This window comes from Hipposideros armiger, unplaced genomic scaffold (assembly GCF_001890085.2).
Source record: "Hipposideros armiger isolate ML-2016 unplaced genomic scaffold, ASM189008v1 scaffold_1363, whole genome shotgun sequence".
NCBI lineage: Eukaryota > Metazoa > Chordata > Mammalia > Chiroptera > Hipposideridae > Hipposideros > Hipposideros armiger.
The window spans coordinates 80,494-98,925 of NW_017732713.1; the positions used below are offsets into that span (position 1 = coordinate 80,494).

At 33.9% G+C, this 18,432-nt stretch overlaps 1 protein-coding gene across 16 annotated transcripts in view; it reads left to right on the top strand.

Annotated features, from left to right (window-relative positions):
• Nucleotides 1-18,432, top strand: part of C2CD5 (C2 calcium dependent domain containing 5) — an 81,729-nt gene that overhangs the window by 34,496 nt on the left and 28,801 nt on the right. For 7 of the 16 annotated variants that reach the window (XM_019633633.1, XM_019633638.1, XM_019633641.1 and 4 more), the window contains 5 exons: nucleotides 573-638; nucleotides 9,422-9,536; nucleotides 12,724-12,870; nucleotides 15,298-15,489; nucleotides 17,544-17,730. In XM_019633633.1, coding sequence (XP_019489178.1) covers nucleotides 573-638; nucleotides 9,422-9,536; nucleotides 12,724-12,870; nucleotides 15,298-15,489; nucleotides 17,544-17,730 — 707 coding nt within the window. The remainder of the gene's footprint in view (nucleotides 1-572; nucleotides 639-9,421; nucleotides 9,537-12,723; nucleotides 12,871-15,297; nucleotides 15,490-17,543; nucleotides 17,731-18,432) is intronic. The other 9 variants (XM_019633644.1, XM_019633646.1, XM_019633645.1 and 6 more) reach the window with 4 other exon arrangements.

Below are 18,432 nucleotides of genomic sequence, written 5' to 3' on the forward strand. Positions count from 1 at the left end.
ACTCTAGATTAGCATCTACCATAATGATGATGTATTAATTTTATGACACTGAGTTAGTTACTCTGCCGAGAGAAACTTAGGGTGGATTGAGATTCATGTGCTAATGTTAAAAGTGCTGTATTTGCACTCTCAAATGAATCTTGGAGTTATTTTTTGACTAGTGAACATAGGAAATTTGCATTTCACACTAAGGGTAGAAGGAAGAAATCTTATTTTAAAACCATTACCACCTGCTTAATTCTATGGGTTATCACTTTGGAGTTATTTCTTTTATAATTTTCTCTTCTATTAAATATTAAGCAAACAAGATCATATAACAAAGGAAAGAACGGAGTGGTTTTTAAAATCAAGGAAATTATCTTAAATAATTAGACTTTAGTTAATGTTAGATTATGATAGCATGCTCCTTCTACTCTTTCTATTTCTACTTCTTATTAACTCTGCTATCTGTGTCTTTCCAGTTCCTGTCGAGTGGTGTTGTCAATTGTGTTCTTGTTTGTAGTGTTTCTTGATTTTTTTCCCTACTATTCTGCACCTAAAACTGATCTACTAATTTGCTGTTTTGAACTCAGCCTTTGTCGGAATTATGGGTAACACAAGATCTTACAAACTGCTAGACTGGAATAGTTTCAATTCAGGTATTTTAATGGTCATTCAGTACTACATATGCTGACAAAAATTATGGCAGCTCAGTGAAGTTTTTAGAAATGTTTTAGATTAAATAGGATTAATGTCAATTTAGTTATATAATACATTTTTCATTACATATGTTATAACTCTTGTAATTTCCAATGACATGCAAATATAAAAATGTGTTAACTAAAATGAATTAAAACCATAGAAATACTATAAATTATGAATGGCTTTTGTTAGGTGATTAACTTTCAGAACAATAATTTTAAGTTATATTTATTACATCTTGGACACTTTTTTCATATCAGGTAAATGGCACAGGCATTAACCTTATGATTAAGGAAATATTAATTGTTAAATGTAATTATTAAATGACTAGCTTGATAATATTAGGTATGTCTAAACTTCATTTTAGATTTGGATATAATATATTTAGTGTTCTATAAATACTATAAAAGTATAACTGTTACCATTTTTATATGTAATTCTAGAAGTGTTCCAAAATTTGGTAAGTAAGAACAGTTTTAGGGGGATTAACAGCTATCATAAGCTTTCCTCCTTCCCCTTCCATGTGAGAATATAAATTTTTTAAAAGTAATTTTACATATGGATACTGTTTGTACTTTTAAATAAACTAAACTAAGGTGACTTTACGCTGATGATGTGTTTTAGAGGCAAAGCCATTTCATTTTTCTTTTTGGTAAATACATATTCTCTTAGTAATACAAATATCCAAATTTTTATGTCATTTATATATTAAAATTAAATTATAGAACCATCTTGATTCAGAATCAGAAGCTGTTATTTTGGTAAAGAACCTTTTCCAGTTCTTTGTGTCAGAAAATATATTTACAGAAAAACAAAAACACCCAGAGAAGCTTAGCATTTAAGATAATATCCCATAATCTTTTCAATATTGTAAACCATTTTTGTTCTTAGGAGTACAGGATGTAAGTTCTGATGTAAGTAACACATGTTTGACTGTGAAGTAACTCATGTTTATCATGCAGATTTACCTAATTTAGTCGAGGAAATAATCTGATCTGGTCCAATCCTTGCAGATTTAGACGGACAACAGTTGGTAAATCTTTAGGGAAATTACCTCTGTTTCCGATCTAAGTTTTTGACAGCGTATTCTCACATTGATTAGAATTAAAACAATCATTTTTACTGTAATGCTGTATATTTGGTTTTTAGTAAGAAGTTAAAAATACCCTGCTGGATTGGTTTAATAAAAATGAGAATATATCTTATAAACGTTAGGCAGATTAAGTGTAGTGGCAAGAGAAAAAGGTTTATTATGTAAGAAAGGGACATTGAGAGCAGACTAATTAAAAATTAAAGGAGCTGAAACCTTGTCAGGGCAAAGATATTTAGGGTGAGATGTGTATTAGTCAGATGATAGAACAGTCCTGGGAAGTGAAGAGGCAAAAGTTAAATCTTATAGACACATTAAAGGCTTTTTTCTCGGGTAAGCAGAACTATAGCATTTGGCAAGGAGAAACATGGTCGAAGAAGCAGTATATCTTGCCATCATTTAAAACAAGTCAGGTAGTTGAGTGTGTGATTAAAAAAAGTTAGGTATAAATTATAGAATATTAAAAGAACAGACAAGATGACTGTCAGTTACTGTCCTCATAGTTCTATGGTTTTGATTGAGGTATTAGAATCATTATGGTAATGGTACCTATTCAGAAATCAGGCAGATTTTGATAGTAGTTTAGGAAAAATAACTTGAAGATCATGAAAAAAAATGTGATATATCTGATAAATATATTAAAATTATTTATGTATTCTTCTCTGTAATTAGGGAATACTGCTGTCCTGTATTACCATAGAGAACCAAGAATTGACTGTGTCAGTAAGAAAATTGTTGATAGAGTTTTTATTAATGCTAGAAATTGTTCATCCACACTGTATTTCCTGGATTCTCTAATCCCATGTATTATATAATGTATCATCAATTTAATAATAGCCTCCCAAGCGCAAAGAGAAAGAAACACCACCACATTAAATATACTTATTAATTGTTAGACATTCTTATTTCACAGACATGAAAATGTGGAAAGATATAGGAAAACATTTCATATTACACAATATTTCATGAAATATGATATGCAAAAGTTTACTAGAATTTATTTTGTGCCCTGCAATTTGCTAGATAATAGATGTGCAAAGACGCCAGTCCTCCTGTTTTCACGAAGCTCATATTCTGGGATGATAGAAAAATACGTAAATGGTTTAATGAGTCACTGGTATGGTGTGATATAAGATACAGTGTTAAGGCATGGTTAACTCTGTGTGTCAGGGAAGCTTCTAGAGGTGGTAATTCTTGAGCTCAGTTTTTAAGGGGTATATAGGAGATTCACATACATAGATTTATATTTCTGACAGTGTATTTGGGCCATGTTAATGTATTTCCTTTGAATGTAATTCTGAAACTTGCAGCATTTGCAAAATAATACCCTAGCCACTACTCGTTTGATGATGTTAGTTACTTCATACTTATTAAGTTGTTTGCCATTAAGTATAAAATGTTATATAAAATGTTAGTTTAGCTTTTTTTTCTGTTGCCTTCTCTCCTGCTTTGCTATCTTAGTTTGTGTTAACTACAAACTAAAATTGTAATTAAAATTGTAATACTCAATATATATCGATAACAAAAGATGAATACAAGGCACGTTTGATTTCTGCAATTATAAGAGGTGCTCAAAGTGGTTACCATCAGTGTAATTTTAATATAGTTTTTTTCTTTCTTAAAATGTGTATACGTTTTTTGGGCACCCTCTGTATTTTTATAGAGCAGAAGGAAAGGAACTCAATATTTGAATATTTATTTAGACATTATTACTTATTTACATTAGTACTTACTATGTATTTAAAAAATATTACTTGCTTCTTATGTTTCTGGCTTAGTAACAGACTTTGAGAAAGACAAGAGGCATCTTGCTGCTAGGAAGGAAGATGCAGCATTTGCAAACTGTATGTGTGACATGCCAGCAACAGGGGGTGCACAGGAAAGAATAAGACAGAGTGGCCAGTGGTCACATTTGTGTTGGATCATTGACTAGGATGGACAAGGGACTTAAAAGCTGCAAGACTAGAGACAGGGAAATAAGTTAGCAGAGCACAATAGGTCTGGCCAGGTAAGTGACCGAGGGTTTGGTGGTAACAGGAGAGCTAAAGTTTATAGCACACTTACTGTGTACCAGGTACTCTTTCTTCGAAGTTCTTTATGGTAGGAGGTCATTTAATCCTCAAAACACAAACCTGAGGTAGGCACTGTTCCCGTTTTGTAGATGAGCAAACTGAAACAGAGTTTTCCAAGGTCAAATTCTAAGTGGCTGAGCCACGATTGAACCTTACTGCTCTGGCTTCAGGACCTACACTCTTCACCATAAATTTCCAAAATATTTAGGATGTAAAGTCAGCAAGGCTTGGTAATTAGTAGAATGTGGTGAGGGTAACAGGCTTTTGGTGATTTTTAGCTGAGAGTAAGAGAAAGACAGATCATGATTACCCTGCATTCAAGTATATTTGAAAGTTGAGTTGTAAAAAATTCTTTGAGTAAATTTTAATAGTCCTAGTTAGTAGTTTCTCAGATGGCTATGATCTTTTTTTCTTCTTCTGCATTTACCACTCAAAGTATTTTTTAATAGCTCACACAAATATCTTTAATTAGTAATAGTCTTTAGTGTAGTTGGGGAAAATTTATTGTTTTGTCTTTGTATTGGATGAATGTCAATTTAGATATTTTTTCAGGAAGTGACAAGAGGAAATATAGTTATATAATTGTTTGAAAAGTACTCATACTGTGAGTCAGGAGATGTTTAAGGAAATATTTATGGAATATACATGTCAGTCTGATCATCCAAAAAATTTGTTTTTCAGTTTTAAGTAGAAGCCTTTTTTATTCAGTGGATATTCATGGAGTGCCAGCCATGTCTGGAGCAGTCAGTGTTGAGGATTGAGAACGCCATTGTTCAGTCAGGCAGACATCCTGTTTACACAATAGTCTAGGCTGTTTTTTACACTATTTCACTGTGTGTGCGTGTGTGTGTGTTAGTTAAATGGAGATAGGTGATAGGCTTTCTTGGCATTTGAATTCTACTGATGATCTTGGCAATTACTCTTTATACTAAATCTGAGAGGTACACACAAGCAGATGTGAAAACTAAGCCTAAAGTACTTAAGAAGCTTTTAGCTTTTAGTGTTTTAATAAGGTTTTCAGGAGGTAGATATGCACAATTACAGAAGGCATAAATATAGCATGTAGGCCGTGTGAACTATTTTTATATATAAAGTAACATAAATGTATATGTAATGTTCTCTCTATATAATGTAACTAGATATTCATTACTACCCATTCTTTACTATCTATAAAAAAATCCGATATGTAATCTCCCTTAATTGTGAAATTTTACTCTTTGTATATATAAAATGTAACTGGATATTCATTACATTATTATAATGTAACATGTAAATGAAATATAGTGTTCTCTATATATAATGTAACTAATGTCCAGTTACATTATATATAAAGGGTGAAATATCACAAAAAAGGAGAAGATTACATATCTGGATTTTTTTACAAATAGTAAAGAACTCCAGTTTGGTCCAACATGGATTATATCCCAGCTACCATCCTCACATCCCAAATTACTGAACCTTGTGTGCTTTGAATTTGCACATCCCTCTCTCTGTAACAAGGCTCTTCTTTCTGGTCTGATACTGAATCCCCACCCAGTTTGAGGTTGTAGACTCCTTTGAACCTGAACTCTCTAATTTCTATTTCATTAGGGGAAGTCTATCTTCTTCAAAGATTGTTTCGGGTTAGAATATTACTTTCAGGTATTGGAGAATGTAGCTTTTTATGCTGTCAACATGTTAGAATATCATTGTATTACAGGCCTTAATTTGATTCTGCCTAACAATTTATCCCCTCTTGTTCATTTCAAAATTAGATTGAATAACTGTCCATTTCCTTCTTTCTTTCAACCAGATTAAAAGATTCTCAAGGGCAGAGTTATTTTCTTCCAGAGCTATGTAAAATAGAACTGAGTTGAACAATTCAGGTAGTCAGTGTTTTTTAGTTGCGATTGCGGGTTACCTAAAACCTCAAAGGGATTGAGTTTATAATAATATAAAGGCATATTACATTGAGTTGTTCACTTCTTTACTTGCTGAAATACGATAAGCTGTTACTATTGTTTTAGGAATCTTGACCAGTTTCACCTGCATTTCAGAAACAAGATAAAATGCTAAAAGGATGGCAAGATATCAAGCTCTGGCCATGCTCTAGAAAAGTAACAGTAGTAAAATAAATTAATTGTGATGTCAACCCAAGTGTGCAAGTATTGCCCCTAAAAGAGGCATCAGTGAGGCACTAATCTAGAGCTCAGTTCATGCCTACAATTAAAAGGATATATTAAAAGATTTGTGATATTATCTATGAAGAGTTTTGACCCGTAGAAGAAAAACATAAAATAGCATTGAAATATAGTTTGTATAATAAATGAACTTTAATATCTCCTAAAACAACATCTTTATAATTACAAATAATTCTGTAGATTTGGGAGGAGCATGGTATTTAAAGTGAAAGTATTGTTTTCTTAACATCTCTGAAATGTTATCAATTGTGACGCTCACGTCTCAGGTGTATATCCTCCAAATGGCTAAATTTTCACTAGTTTCATGTATGGCTGCTATAAAATTTTAAACCAGATTCTTTGTTTTGCCTTTTATATAAGTAGGGTAGAGCCTCAGTTTTGACTTACATAGGGTGAATAAAAGAATTCAATTTCACTAGTGTGAATCCTTTAAGAATGTAGTATGCAATTTTTAAGCTTTTAAAATTCCATTATAGGGATTAACTACTATGATCATTTCTGAATTTTCAGTTGTAATAAGTTAGGGTGAATCATAAAATTACTATTTGAAAATTCTCCAGCTCATCTCTGGCATAAATATGATATCAATGTTGAAGATAAATTTAGTTGTTTTGATATTAAATAAATTGATTAACATTAATTTTATTTTAATTACACAACCCCTAAATTAAATAGCCAAAAAAATTCATCCTTCAGGCTTTTTGCTCAGTTGTAGATAATTATTGTTAATCCAATGACTAGTCTGTGATGAAGTGCTCCCTACTGTATGCTTGCCTTGCTTTCACCTAGAACCTAGGGCCATTACTTTCTGTAACCATTTCAGTGAGCTGCCATAGTTTTCAGTCTGTACTGTCACCTGATCCAAGCATGCGCCAAAATATCCACTGTTTCTGGCTCCTGTCTGCTGAATCTGCTTTGCAAAACCCTTCGTTCTTGAGCTTTTGCTTTAGCGAATACCAAATTTAAAAAGTTCTTGGAGTGTGGACATATGCCATTTGCTTCCTTAGCTCCCATGTTATGTAACTCAGCTTTTATTAAACCTGTAAATAAATACAACAGCGGCATCCCCATGTGCAACTGTGTGGCTCGTGTGTCAAAATAAAGGCTGCTTGTGACCTTGTCAGAAGAATACGAATGCTCCACTGTGCTGCATTCAGCTTTTTTTTCTTTAATCAGCCACCTATTTTTTCCATAGTGTTTGATTTGATTATCTGATTATTTTTATGTGTTATACCAAGGTAAGTTTGATGTAAATAAACTTTGTATTCTATGTGATTACATGTATCTCATAATAATTACTATTACATACATTTCAGTTGAGACATGCTGGCCATTTAAAAATAAATATACCTTGAACTTAAACTAAGTGGCTTCCTCCATTTTTCGTTAATTTGAAAATAATGTTATGGATCACTTATTGTAAAATTCATTTTTAAAACAGAAAAGCTACAACGTATTACTTGTGGCACAGATGTAGGCACACCTAATGTGAGAAAATCTATTTTTATAAAAAGAGTATACAATTGTCTGTTTTAGCAAATAATATTTTAAACTTCCAGAATCATTTAAAAAAGTAAATAGCAGACCCTACTAGTGCATTTGAGAAAAGTTATGACTTTACATCGTTTTTCAGAAAAATAGCTGTTTTCTAAACTGATGACTATTTCCATTATTTATGATATCTATTTTCAAAGCATCAAATAATTTGATAATTTGAGCAACTTCTTGAATAATAGTTTGTTTTACAACCTAAAAATTCCCTATTAGGAAAAGATGTTGTTAAATAGATGTCCAAATTGGTCTAGAAACATGTATGTCTAGATTAAAAGAAAAAGAGAATGGATTTGAAGGTCTATTTATGCTGTTAACGTCTGCAATTTTAGTTAGGAATATGAAGAAATTTTTTAACATACTAGCGTATGTGCAAAACAGGGCCCCCTAATTGCCTCACCCGTTTCTGACTTCATAATATTGATAGCTAACACCATATTGTAGTCTTTTCTATTTCTCTTCCTTCTTTATTTTGTCTCCTACTTTGATCTTTTCCTCAGTTTCCTGTAGTCTGCATTTCTTTCTTTTCTTCTGAAAGGAAGTTTTAGGGTAACTCTGTCTTGGATCCAAAACTTTAATTGAAGAACTGGCTGGCGTCATTTGTAGTTCTGGCTTTTATCTCCTCATTTCTCTTTTTTGTTGATCCTCCCTGTGGAGGAACCAAAATTACATCATAGGCATGTGAACTATAAGCCTTTTAACCTTTCTTTACTTTGCTGTCTTCAGTATTTTACTAGTGAGTATAATTCTACTTATTCTACTTGTTTTGCAAAACATTTTGAAAACTAGATATATAATGAAATTCTAAAAAAAGTTTTGGGATTGTTTGATGTTCAGTTTTAATAGTGCCTTTTATGTGGAAGATTTACAGTAAAAGCTTAGCATCCTATTTAGAGTTCTTTGAGGTTTTTTTCTGTCTCAAATTGTTTCCAAATGGAATTGGCCACAAAAAGAACAAATTAGGATATGCTGATTATAGACCTTTCTGTTTTTAACATCTTTGTATATAAAAAGTTACTGTAATTTTCAGATGCTATTCACCAATAGTTTGCAGCTAAGAGCGAGTGATTAAGAAGTATGTGTGACAGATGCCCCATTTGTAATGCTCCATTACAAGCAATATTGAACTCTACGATAATAAAATACAATTCTGTGATTCTAAGGCATTTTAATTACACACCCGTACATGGAATTATGGTGTTCAGTCTGAAATTTGCCCCTATATACATTAACCAAATTATTTGTATGAATCTTTTAAATGTATTTGTTTTCTTTATTTTGAATTGGCTAGTCCTTTTATTTCTTGTCTCTTTGCTTTAGAACCCACATCTCTTTAGAATGAAAGCTACAGATGGCTTTCTCTTTTTTAATATCGACCACTCTTTCTTTGCCTTGGAAAGAACCCAGAATATAGTGGGTTATAAAAAATAGGTAGCAGGAAATGAAATCAGAATTTATATCAAATTTATGGATATGACTCATAAAGTGTTCTCTCAGTGAGGTGAGATATAGGATGTCCTCTCAATTTCAGATTAGAATCTGGAACGACTGGGTCTACATTTTAAGTTGTGTCTAATAAAATACATTCCTATATTATAGATGTCCCTTAAAGTAATAACACAAATAGAACTAGGTGGTTTATTTTCTAGCAATTAAGTTTAAAATGTTAAATGTTTTGAGAAGTAGCATTAAATTTTGGAGAAGTGGCCTTTTAAAGACATGAAGTTTTAAAATCTGTTGTAGAACAGTAATCATTTGCCTTCCAGAGTATATTTATTTTAAGCATTTCTTGTTCATGTAGACAATGTGCTATTGACTAGTGAACTGATTTAAAATTTATTTTTCAGATGAACCAGAAACTCGAGATGCGTGGTGGGCAGAAATCAGACAAGAAATAAAATCACATGCTAAAGCATTAGGCTGTCACGCTGTAGTGGGCTACAGTGAATCAACTAGCATCTGGTAAATAATAATAACTTGATTTTCTAGATGCTTTAATTTACAGATTGTCTTCTGAAAGGGGAAAAGCTTTATGCAAATATAAAGGAATAGTGGCGTGATCCAGGAGCGTGGGCTTTTAGAGTACATCCCATTGAGGTTCATGTGCCAGTTTTGCCACTGAATTGCTATGAAACTGAGAAAGTTACTCTACTCATCTGAACCTCAACTTTTACATTGAAATAGAGATGATAACCACCTATCATGTAAGGTTATTGTTGATTAAATGAGAATATAATACTGGCATATAGCAAGTATTAACTCTAGGTCTACTTTATTCCAGTTTGCGACTCTGCTGACTTCTTCCCCTTGGATCTTTGGAACCCTTGATCTATTGTAAATGAACTGCCCTATGTCTTTCAAGTGTATCTCTAAACTCTTTCTGCCTTTTCTAACTAATTGTAACTTAACTTTCTCCTGCTAACAAATCATCCTTTCCAACTCTGCCAGGTAATGAAGGGACTTCCATCCTCTTAGTTCTGAAAACCTTTTTTTCCTACCTTTCATTTGAACAACCTCTCCTCCTTTAAAGTCCATGTCATTCCACAGGTCAGACTTTTCTACCTCCAAAACATTCTTCTGCCTTTTTGAAATCCTTCTCTGCCATGCCCTCCGGTTCAACGCGATCAGCTGCCATCTAACAGCCTGGCATTGTACTTTCTTATTTTCAGTCCTCTATCCCCACTTGACTTTCGTCCGTATTTTGGACCTCATTATCACTCGAAACTGTTGCCTCATAAAAATGGAAAACTATAAAATTTCATTCTTGGATCACAACGTAATATTTTCCACCCATACCATTTGCTCATTTACATCTAATGTATTTTTTGACCCTTATCGTAACCAAGAGGTTTTCTAGTTCTTTACTCAGGTTCTGACTTTACTTACTGTCTGCCATCCTTGAACCCTACTCTCAGCGTTTTCAAAAATTTATAATAGATACCATTTAGAAACTGTTTGGCCTTCTACTATTTTATTTTCCCACCATCTATTCTTGGATAATTCTTACTGCCAGCTATTACATGGATAATTCTCTTGCAATTGTGGTGATCATTTTAGAGAAAAGTGGTCAGACTGTAGTAAATGTTGCCATTACAGAGCTATGCTATTTCACCTGAGGACCCTTTCTTTGCCTTTGTAGACCATGTAGTATACTCTTGAACTGTTCCACTCTCGTTCTACTCTCCTTAAACCACAAACTGTATTATGCTTATGCTGCGTTACAACCCAATAGATAGTCTTGCCTCATTCGTGGATTTAGTGTCCATACACTTTCAAGTCCTAGGAATATGGTTTTAAAAGACATAGTTCTTGCCATCAGATTCCCACTCTACTGGAGAATAATGACAAGTATAATACATTTTATGATATGGAGACCCCAGGATGCTTTGGAATCCCAGAGGGTTGGAAGTTAGAAGTAGGATTGGAATAAAGTAACTGAAGCACAAACTGAACTTGGTAACATGAATATGAATTATATAAATGAAGAAAAGATGCATAGGGACAGTGTTCAAGGCTAAAAGAATAGCATGTGGAGAAGGCCTGAGGTGTGGCTAGAGATAGGTCACAGATGCAAGACTTCAGAAATGAGTCCAATTAATTTACTTAGAAGCTTGAATTCATCTGGCACAAACTCCTTTTTTCCCTCTAGATCACACACACACAAAAAAATCTTTGTATTTAAATCCCATCTTTACTGACTTGTTCTGTTCTAACCCACCCTACTTACTGTTGGGTTGCTGGAAAAGTCATGACACATTTTTGCGGCAAAAAACAGAAAAATAATGTTATGACTTTTCCAACAGCCCAATATTACTGGGTTGAACTCCTTAAAATGCAACTCTGCTCTTAGCTGCTTGATTCAGTGCCTTCAGTGACCCCGCGTTATTCCTTCTGCATCCCTAGTGCCCACCTAAGCATTTCAAGCCTGACCTCTTACTCAATTACAAATCAAGTGACCATTTCTTTCACATCCTCTTAGGCTTCTGGTCCATTTGCACTTTGTCTCTAGTGTTTTGTTCCTAGGCTGCTACTTTTCTCATTTGCTTTAGGTGATCTTATTCAATAATTACATTGTTTACTTTTTTGGCTTTCAAATCAGGTGCTATGTAGTAAAGAGTTTCAAAGCATTCTTTTGAATATCAATTTTTGCTATATATATAATGATGTAGTTTAAGCTCCATTGAGTATATTTTGGATATTATCTGTTTCCTTTTTTATTACTTGATACCTTTTTTATTATTAAGTTTACATTAAGTTATAGCAATATATATATATATATTTATGTAGTGTTTTTAGGATAATTTAGATAAAATTTAATATGCATTTAAAGAATATTTTAATACAGTTTAATGAATTATTGCTGGTTTCAACAATAAAGTTTACTACTTTTATTTTGAAGCATTCTACTCTATCAGCTTTATCATATTTCAAAGGAATCTGTTATCATTAATACTATACTTTTTTTTTTTTTAATTGGGGAATTGGGGGGATGGGAACAGTGCTGGGGAATTGGGGGAAGGGGAACAGACAAGTTGCTGTCATTTTTGTTCCTCAGTCTAGTCGTGGAGGACGTCTCTCCCCCTGGCCCAAGTTGGCACCATCATTGCGCTCTTCCTGGGCGAGGCACATCAGTTGCCTGCTTCTGGACGGCCGCTCACTGCGGCTGCCTGCCGCTCACCCTGGCTGCTGGCTACACACGGTAGCCCATGGCAACCCACTGCCACAGGGGCTGAAGCCCATGCCGTCACTGACCACTCACAGCAGCCCAGCTCCAGGTCGAGCTGCTGTTCAGCATCTTAGCTGTGGAGGGCAGTGTTCACTGGCCCTCATATGTGGGATCCGAACCAGGGCCCTCTGGCATCCCAAGCCAGCTCTCAACCATCACGCCACTCGGCCGGCCCAATACTATACTTTTAACTTTTACAAATTTTAAGTTGTGAAGAATTCTTGCCCTCTCCATTTTAATAACATTATATTACTTCTGTTTTCTCTCCTAGGTTTAGGAGATAGCCCTGTGATATTGTTAATATTTAGTAAAGCCTAACCTGAATTTAAATTGTAATCCTTGTAATCACTTTGATATTTGACAGTTTCCAAACTTAGAGTGCCTGAAAATGTTAACTTGTTTGTTTATTTTTTTCTCTTATAGTGAAGAGGTCTGTATTTTATCTGCATCCGGCACGGCAGCTGTCCTGAACCCTAGATTTCTGCAGGATGGCACTGTGGAGGGCTCTTTGGAACAGAGGTTGTCATGGCAGCCTGGCTTATTTTCCATAAGGGCTGAGAAGGGAGAGAGGTTGACTTTTTTTTCTCTCAGAGCTGGGATAGTTCTTCTGTATGAGGGTGGGTTACAGTGCTACAGTATAGAAATCAGGACCAGGCACTTAGTACTGAGCTTTATGTAACTCAGCAACAGAGAAATATTGGGATCTGCACTACATGACACATGTTATAATTGACATACTTGATAACATGTATGACTACCAACTGAAGAATTTTAAGAATACATTTTTTTGTTACATTATAGAAATAATTTCTTTGATTTTTCTCTTTCCTTTCCCTTTGTCTTACCTCCAAAACAGAAAAAAGTCATGAAACAATTTTCATAAAGAAAATTCTTCATTTATAAAACAACCAAAACACTATATTGTACCCAATTTACATAAAGCCTTCATGGAAAGTGAAGTATAACTTTAATATATGTAAAAGTGAAAGTGAAACTGAAAGCATTAGGTAAAATGAGATACGTTTTGGTTTATTTGATTTTTGGTCCCTTTTTAATCTTTAGCTTCCAAAAATTTCAAAAATGCTTTCATAAACAGATGAAATTATCAAATACATATATGCAGAAAGCTATTAGTTTGGTTCTAGAATCTACTTGGATAATATAAATTTTAATTCTCCCTTACCCCACAGTATGCGTATTTGTTTAAAAAAAATTTTAGTATTAATATATTAGTATATATTAAGGAAGAAAGCAAAAAAAAATCTGTATGTATCAAATTTAGTACAAATTTTCAAGACTCTCTATAACAGAAAGATATTTTCACTCTGGTAGGCACCCAGAATACCTTGCCTTTTTGATATAATATAGTGTCTTTTGTCAATATTAAAAATATATTTTGACTATACTCCAGAACATCATAAGTCATCGTAAGTAGGAAAATGCAGGTGGGACATTTGAAGTAGAGTAAACAATTGGAATATTCTACTGAGAACACTGACTTTGCCAGTGAGTTCTCCCTGTACTACAGTATAGTTCTCACACGTCAGTAGATTTCATTCTTGTGGATAGAAGCCTAACTTAACAAATGACCATTTCCATGCAGCTGGGTTATTTCAGTATTGTGGTTTGGATGGGTACAGTGAATTCTCCTGTATGGCAGTCCAATGCAACAGATATCATCCCTATTCGTAAAATATGAAAATGTCTTTTTTTTCCGCTGTAGAATTTTTACTGCTTACTAGAGTTACTTAGTACTTAGTGTGACTAAGCAAGTTACTTAGTATCTCAGGTTGGTTTCAGGCCAAGTGGAACTAAGTTTTTTTTGTCTGCTGAGCATTATGTTGGGGAGGGTGGTGATTACCTACAGTTTTCTTACTTAATCTTCAAAAAATATAAAAATAAAAAGAACCTTTCTAGGTGATTATTGTTATTCCCATTTTATAGAGGAGGCTCTGAGGGGTTAAATAACTTGTTCAGGGTCACACAGCTTCACTTAGATCTGCCTGATTTCCCTGCTACTTCTAATATACCAGAATGCTACCTCAACAATAATGGTATGTAGGAGTAAATTAAATTGACGTAGAGGGTTATTGTGAAAATTCAGCGAGATAATGTATACGAAGAATCTGCAGAAAGCCTGACTCCTAGTAGGTATATTACGAGTTTCCTTTCCTTTCTAAAATGTGTCTACTTGCCCAGTTTCAACTCCTAAAAGGTTGCTTTGGGTGAGAGAGAATTGAGAACCCACCTCTTTCCAGAGCCTGAGAAGATGTGGCAAAAGCTTGGAGTTCTTCTTGTTTCCATATCGACTCTCTCGATTTCCTCAGATTTAATGAGTGAAAAAAATACTTAATAGTTCTAAAATGAATTCATAAACAACATATTACAACAAACATTTTACAATGAAGTTTGTGGATTGTTCTTTTGAGGTTTATCTATGATATGAATGTTTTTATGAAACAGATTTTTTGGTTTCAGAAATGTAAAAATAGTTATTGGAAATTAGAAATTTTAGAGTTTTCCTATTTTTGACTTAATTTTCCTCTTCTTAAATAGATTTGTTTTTAACCATAAGTTTATATTCAAATTATCTGGTTAAGAAATGTTTTTTCTTAGAAAACATTTTAAATTATATTTGTGTTATATTTGCCAGACAGTAAGAAAATGTCACCCTTATTGTCTAACCATTTGTTTTAATGTTGTATCCCAAAGAAAAACACTTCGAAATAATAGTGGTTTTTGTCAGGTGGGAGGAGGTATCACACATACAAATTCATGCAAAATGACTTTCTACTTGTGTAAGCTTTTTCTCTCCTAGAAAAGTGTGTGATTCTCATTTCATGGTCATTTGTAATTCTTAGCAGTCATAGTGGTACTCTTACAACCTACTGTGGTAGAAGTTGTAGTGTAGTTTGTACACAAGTGTTATGTATATAATACATGTTTTTGAAAACAATGTTCAAGAATGCCTTATGTTTTTCTTAATTATTCATATAGACTAGAAGAAACTGTGCCTGCAGGCTGTGGATTTTGCCATATACCATATGATGAACTGAATATGCCATTTCCAGCCCATCTCACATACTGCTATAACTGCAGGAAACAAAAAGTTCCTGATGTTCTGTTTACGACTATAGACCTCCCAACAGATGCAGCAGTTATTGGAAAAGGCTGTCTAATTCAAGCAAGGTATGTTTGTGAAAACAATATTTTGGGTCCTTGAAAGAGCATGTGCTATATTTTGGATACTTTAGCTGTCTTTCAATTCTTTAATTTTCTCTTCAGCTGTCTCTAATATACTAATAAGTCTAATAATTGCAGTTTAAAATTTTTGATAATCTATTTTTTATTTCTAGAAGTTTTATTTTGTTTTCTCCAAATCTAATATCACATGTTATAATCTGATTGATTCTGTAACTAGTAATTTTAATATATGAAATCTCTTTTCTGTTGTTTCTCCTGGTTATTGTTCATCGTGTTTTGTTTTCTTTGATTGTGATAGACTCATAGGCAGTTACAGTAGTTGTACAGAGTCTTGTGTACCCTTCACCCACCTTCCCTCAATGGTGACATCTTATACAGCTGTTGTAGAGTATCAACTAGAAATTGACATTGATATAATACTGTTAACTATACTACAGACCTTATTCAGCCTTTGCAATTTTTTCCCACATATAGATTTGTGTAACCATCGCCATAGTCACGACACAGAACTGTTCCACCCCACAAAAGAACTTCCTTGTGCTATCTCCTTATGTTTATACCCCACACTGCCCCTTGCCTTGGTCCTGTGATGCTTTTTGGAAGATTTTTAAAAATATGTAACTTATCCAGTTTTTTGTTTTTTTTTTTAGGTAGGAGGGGGTTGGTCTCCATCAGCAGTTTTCAGAGTGTTCTCCCAGACCAATAAATGGCATCACCATCCTAGGGGGAATTTATAGAAATGCAAATTCTCAAGTCTCAGAACTATTGAATCAGAAACTGGGGATGGGGCCCAGTAATTGTTTCTTAACTAGCCCACCAGGTGATTATGTGGTTATAATGCAAGCTAAAGTTTGAGAACTACTAGCCTAAATAGTCTGGCTTGAAAGTTTTGGGATCTTTTCTTTTTTCTTTTTTTTTAGCTGAGCCATCCTGCCATCTGTTGGCAGCTCAGCAGCTGCTCAGCTCGGGCCGGGAATTGAACTGCTGTTGCTCAGAGCTCAAACTCTTGAGCGAGCTCTTAACCAACTGAGCCACTTGGCTGGCCCTTGGGATCTTTTCTTCATCTTCACTGCTACCTTTTTAGATATTCTCATTTCCTTTCACTGAAATAGCCTCTTGTCTACCATCCCTGCATCAGTTCTGTCATCTTTACCCTATTCTTTGTGTAGCCATATAAATGATGTCCTAAAATATAAATTGAATCACGTTATTACTTGAAACCTATGTGGGGTTTCCCATTGCTGACAGAGTAAAATCAAGCTCCGTACCATGATTCATAAGCCTCTAGTATGATCACGCCCCTGCTTAACAGAACCCTCATCCGCCCACCCTGCTCACTTCACTTTAGCTACCGCAGTCTCCTTTGGATTCTTCTTATATGCCAGCTCCAGTCCATAGCTGTCTTTCTTTACCTCCCTCAGTTCCATCATGTCTTTAAGACCCCAACTCAGGTTTCATCCCTTCTCTGAGGCCTTTTCTCTAGTTATTCCCACTCACTTCACCTGCTTTATTTGCTTCAGACACTTGGTTCTTAAACATAATCTGAGACTGCCTTGTTTCTTTGTTTATTCCCGCCCACCACCCCTCCACTGGACTATAACCATGAGAACAGGGACTTTGTGTTTTTTACACTAATTAATGCTCACCACCTAGAACAGTGCTTTGGCACATGGTAGATACTCAAGTAAGTTTTATATGCTTTTAATATGTAAATTAACCTTTTTCCTCTGCTATACATCCATCATAAGATCACATGGAGTTATGAAACCTAAGATTTTAAGTTATATTCTCTAGTGATTTTGATCAGTATTTCATTTCTAAAGATTTCGAGATTTTTAATTTTTGTTTATTGAAATAGGATTTTCAGCAAAAGACCATACAGGGAAAAAAATGACAGAAAAGATTAATATAACTTAGTAAGCCCATTTGGAACAAATAAATGTTTTATCAAGCATACTCTTAGAAGGTTTTAAAAATTGAATATTTCTTAAGATGGTATCAAGAATACTGTCCACTGACTTAAGTTATTTGTTAAACAGATTATGTCGCTTAAAAAAGAAAGCACAGGCAGAAGCAAATGCTACAGCTATCAGTAATCTACTGCCATTTATGGAATATGAAGTGCATACTCAGCTAATGAATAAGCTGAAACTCAAAGGAATGAACGCTTTATTTGGATTGAGAATTCAGATCACAGTGGGTGAAAATATGTTGATGGGCTTAGCGGTAAGTTTACTTGTTTTTGTTTTGTGATTAGTTGTAGTAGATTCTGTTTTATGTGATTCAAAGAATATTTTAAAAAGACTTATTTAAAGAAACTGGCATCAAGACCTTTAAGGTTTGGAGACACTATGAGTAACAAATAGGGTGATAGCCTTTCAAATATTTTATTTTTATCTTTAATTATAAAATAATTATTTTAAATTAAATCAATAAATTATCATATAAAATATTTATTTATATTTATGCTATTATATTTTTATATTCTGACCATAACCCCAGTAGTCAGATTTCTAAAAATTATCATATGTAGCATGTTTAGTAAGTTGGCCACCATTGTTCTGGATTTCGTTGTTGTTTATACATTGCTAAAACAGGGTTTCTGCTTGGAACTGTTGACATTTGGTTGTAGTGGGTTGTCTTGTTTGTTGTAGAATGTTTAGCAGTGTCTCTGGCCTCTGCCCACTGGATGCTAATAGCTTCCCTCCATTATGACAACCAAAAATGTCTCCAGACATTACTAGATGTCCTTTGGGGGGCAAAATCACTCCAGGGATGGGGGAAGACCATTGTACTAAAATTATTTTTAGTTTTAATGGTGAAAATGAAGCAATACATGTGAGACACAGCTTATTGTTAATTAAACTTCATCATAAATGTGCACCTGTGGTCAGTAGACAGTAGAATGTGCAATAAAATATGTGTGTT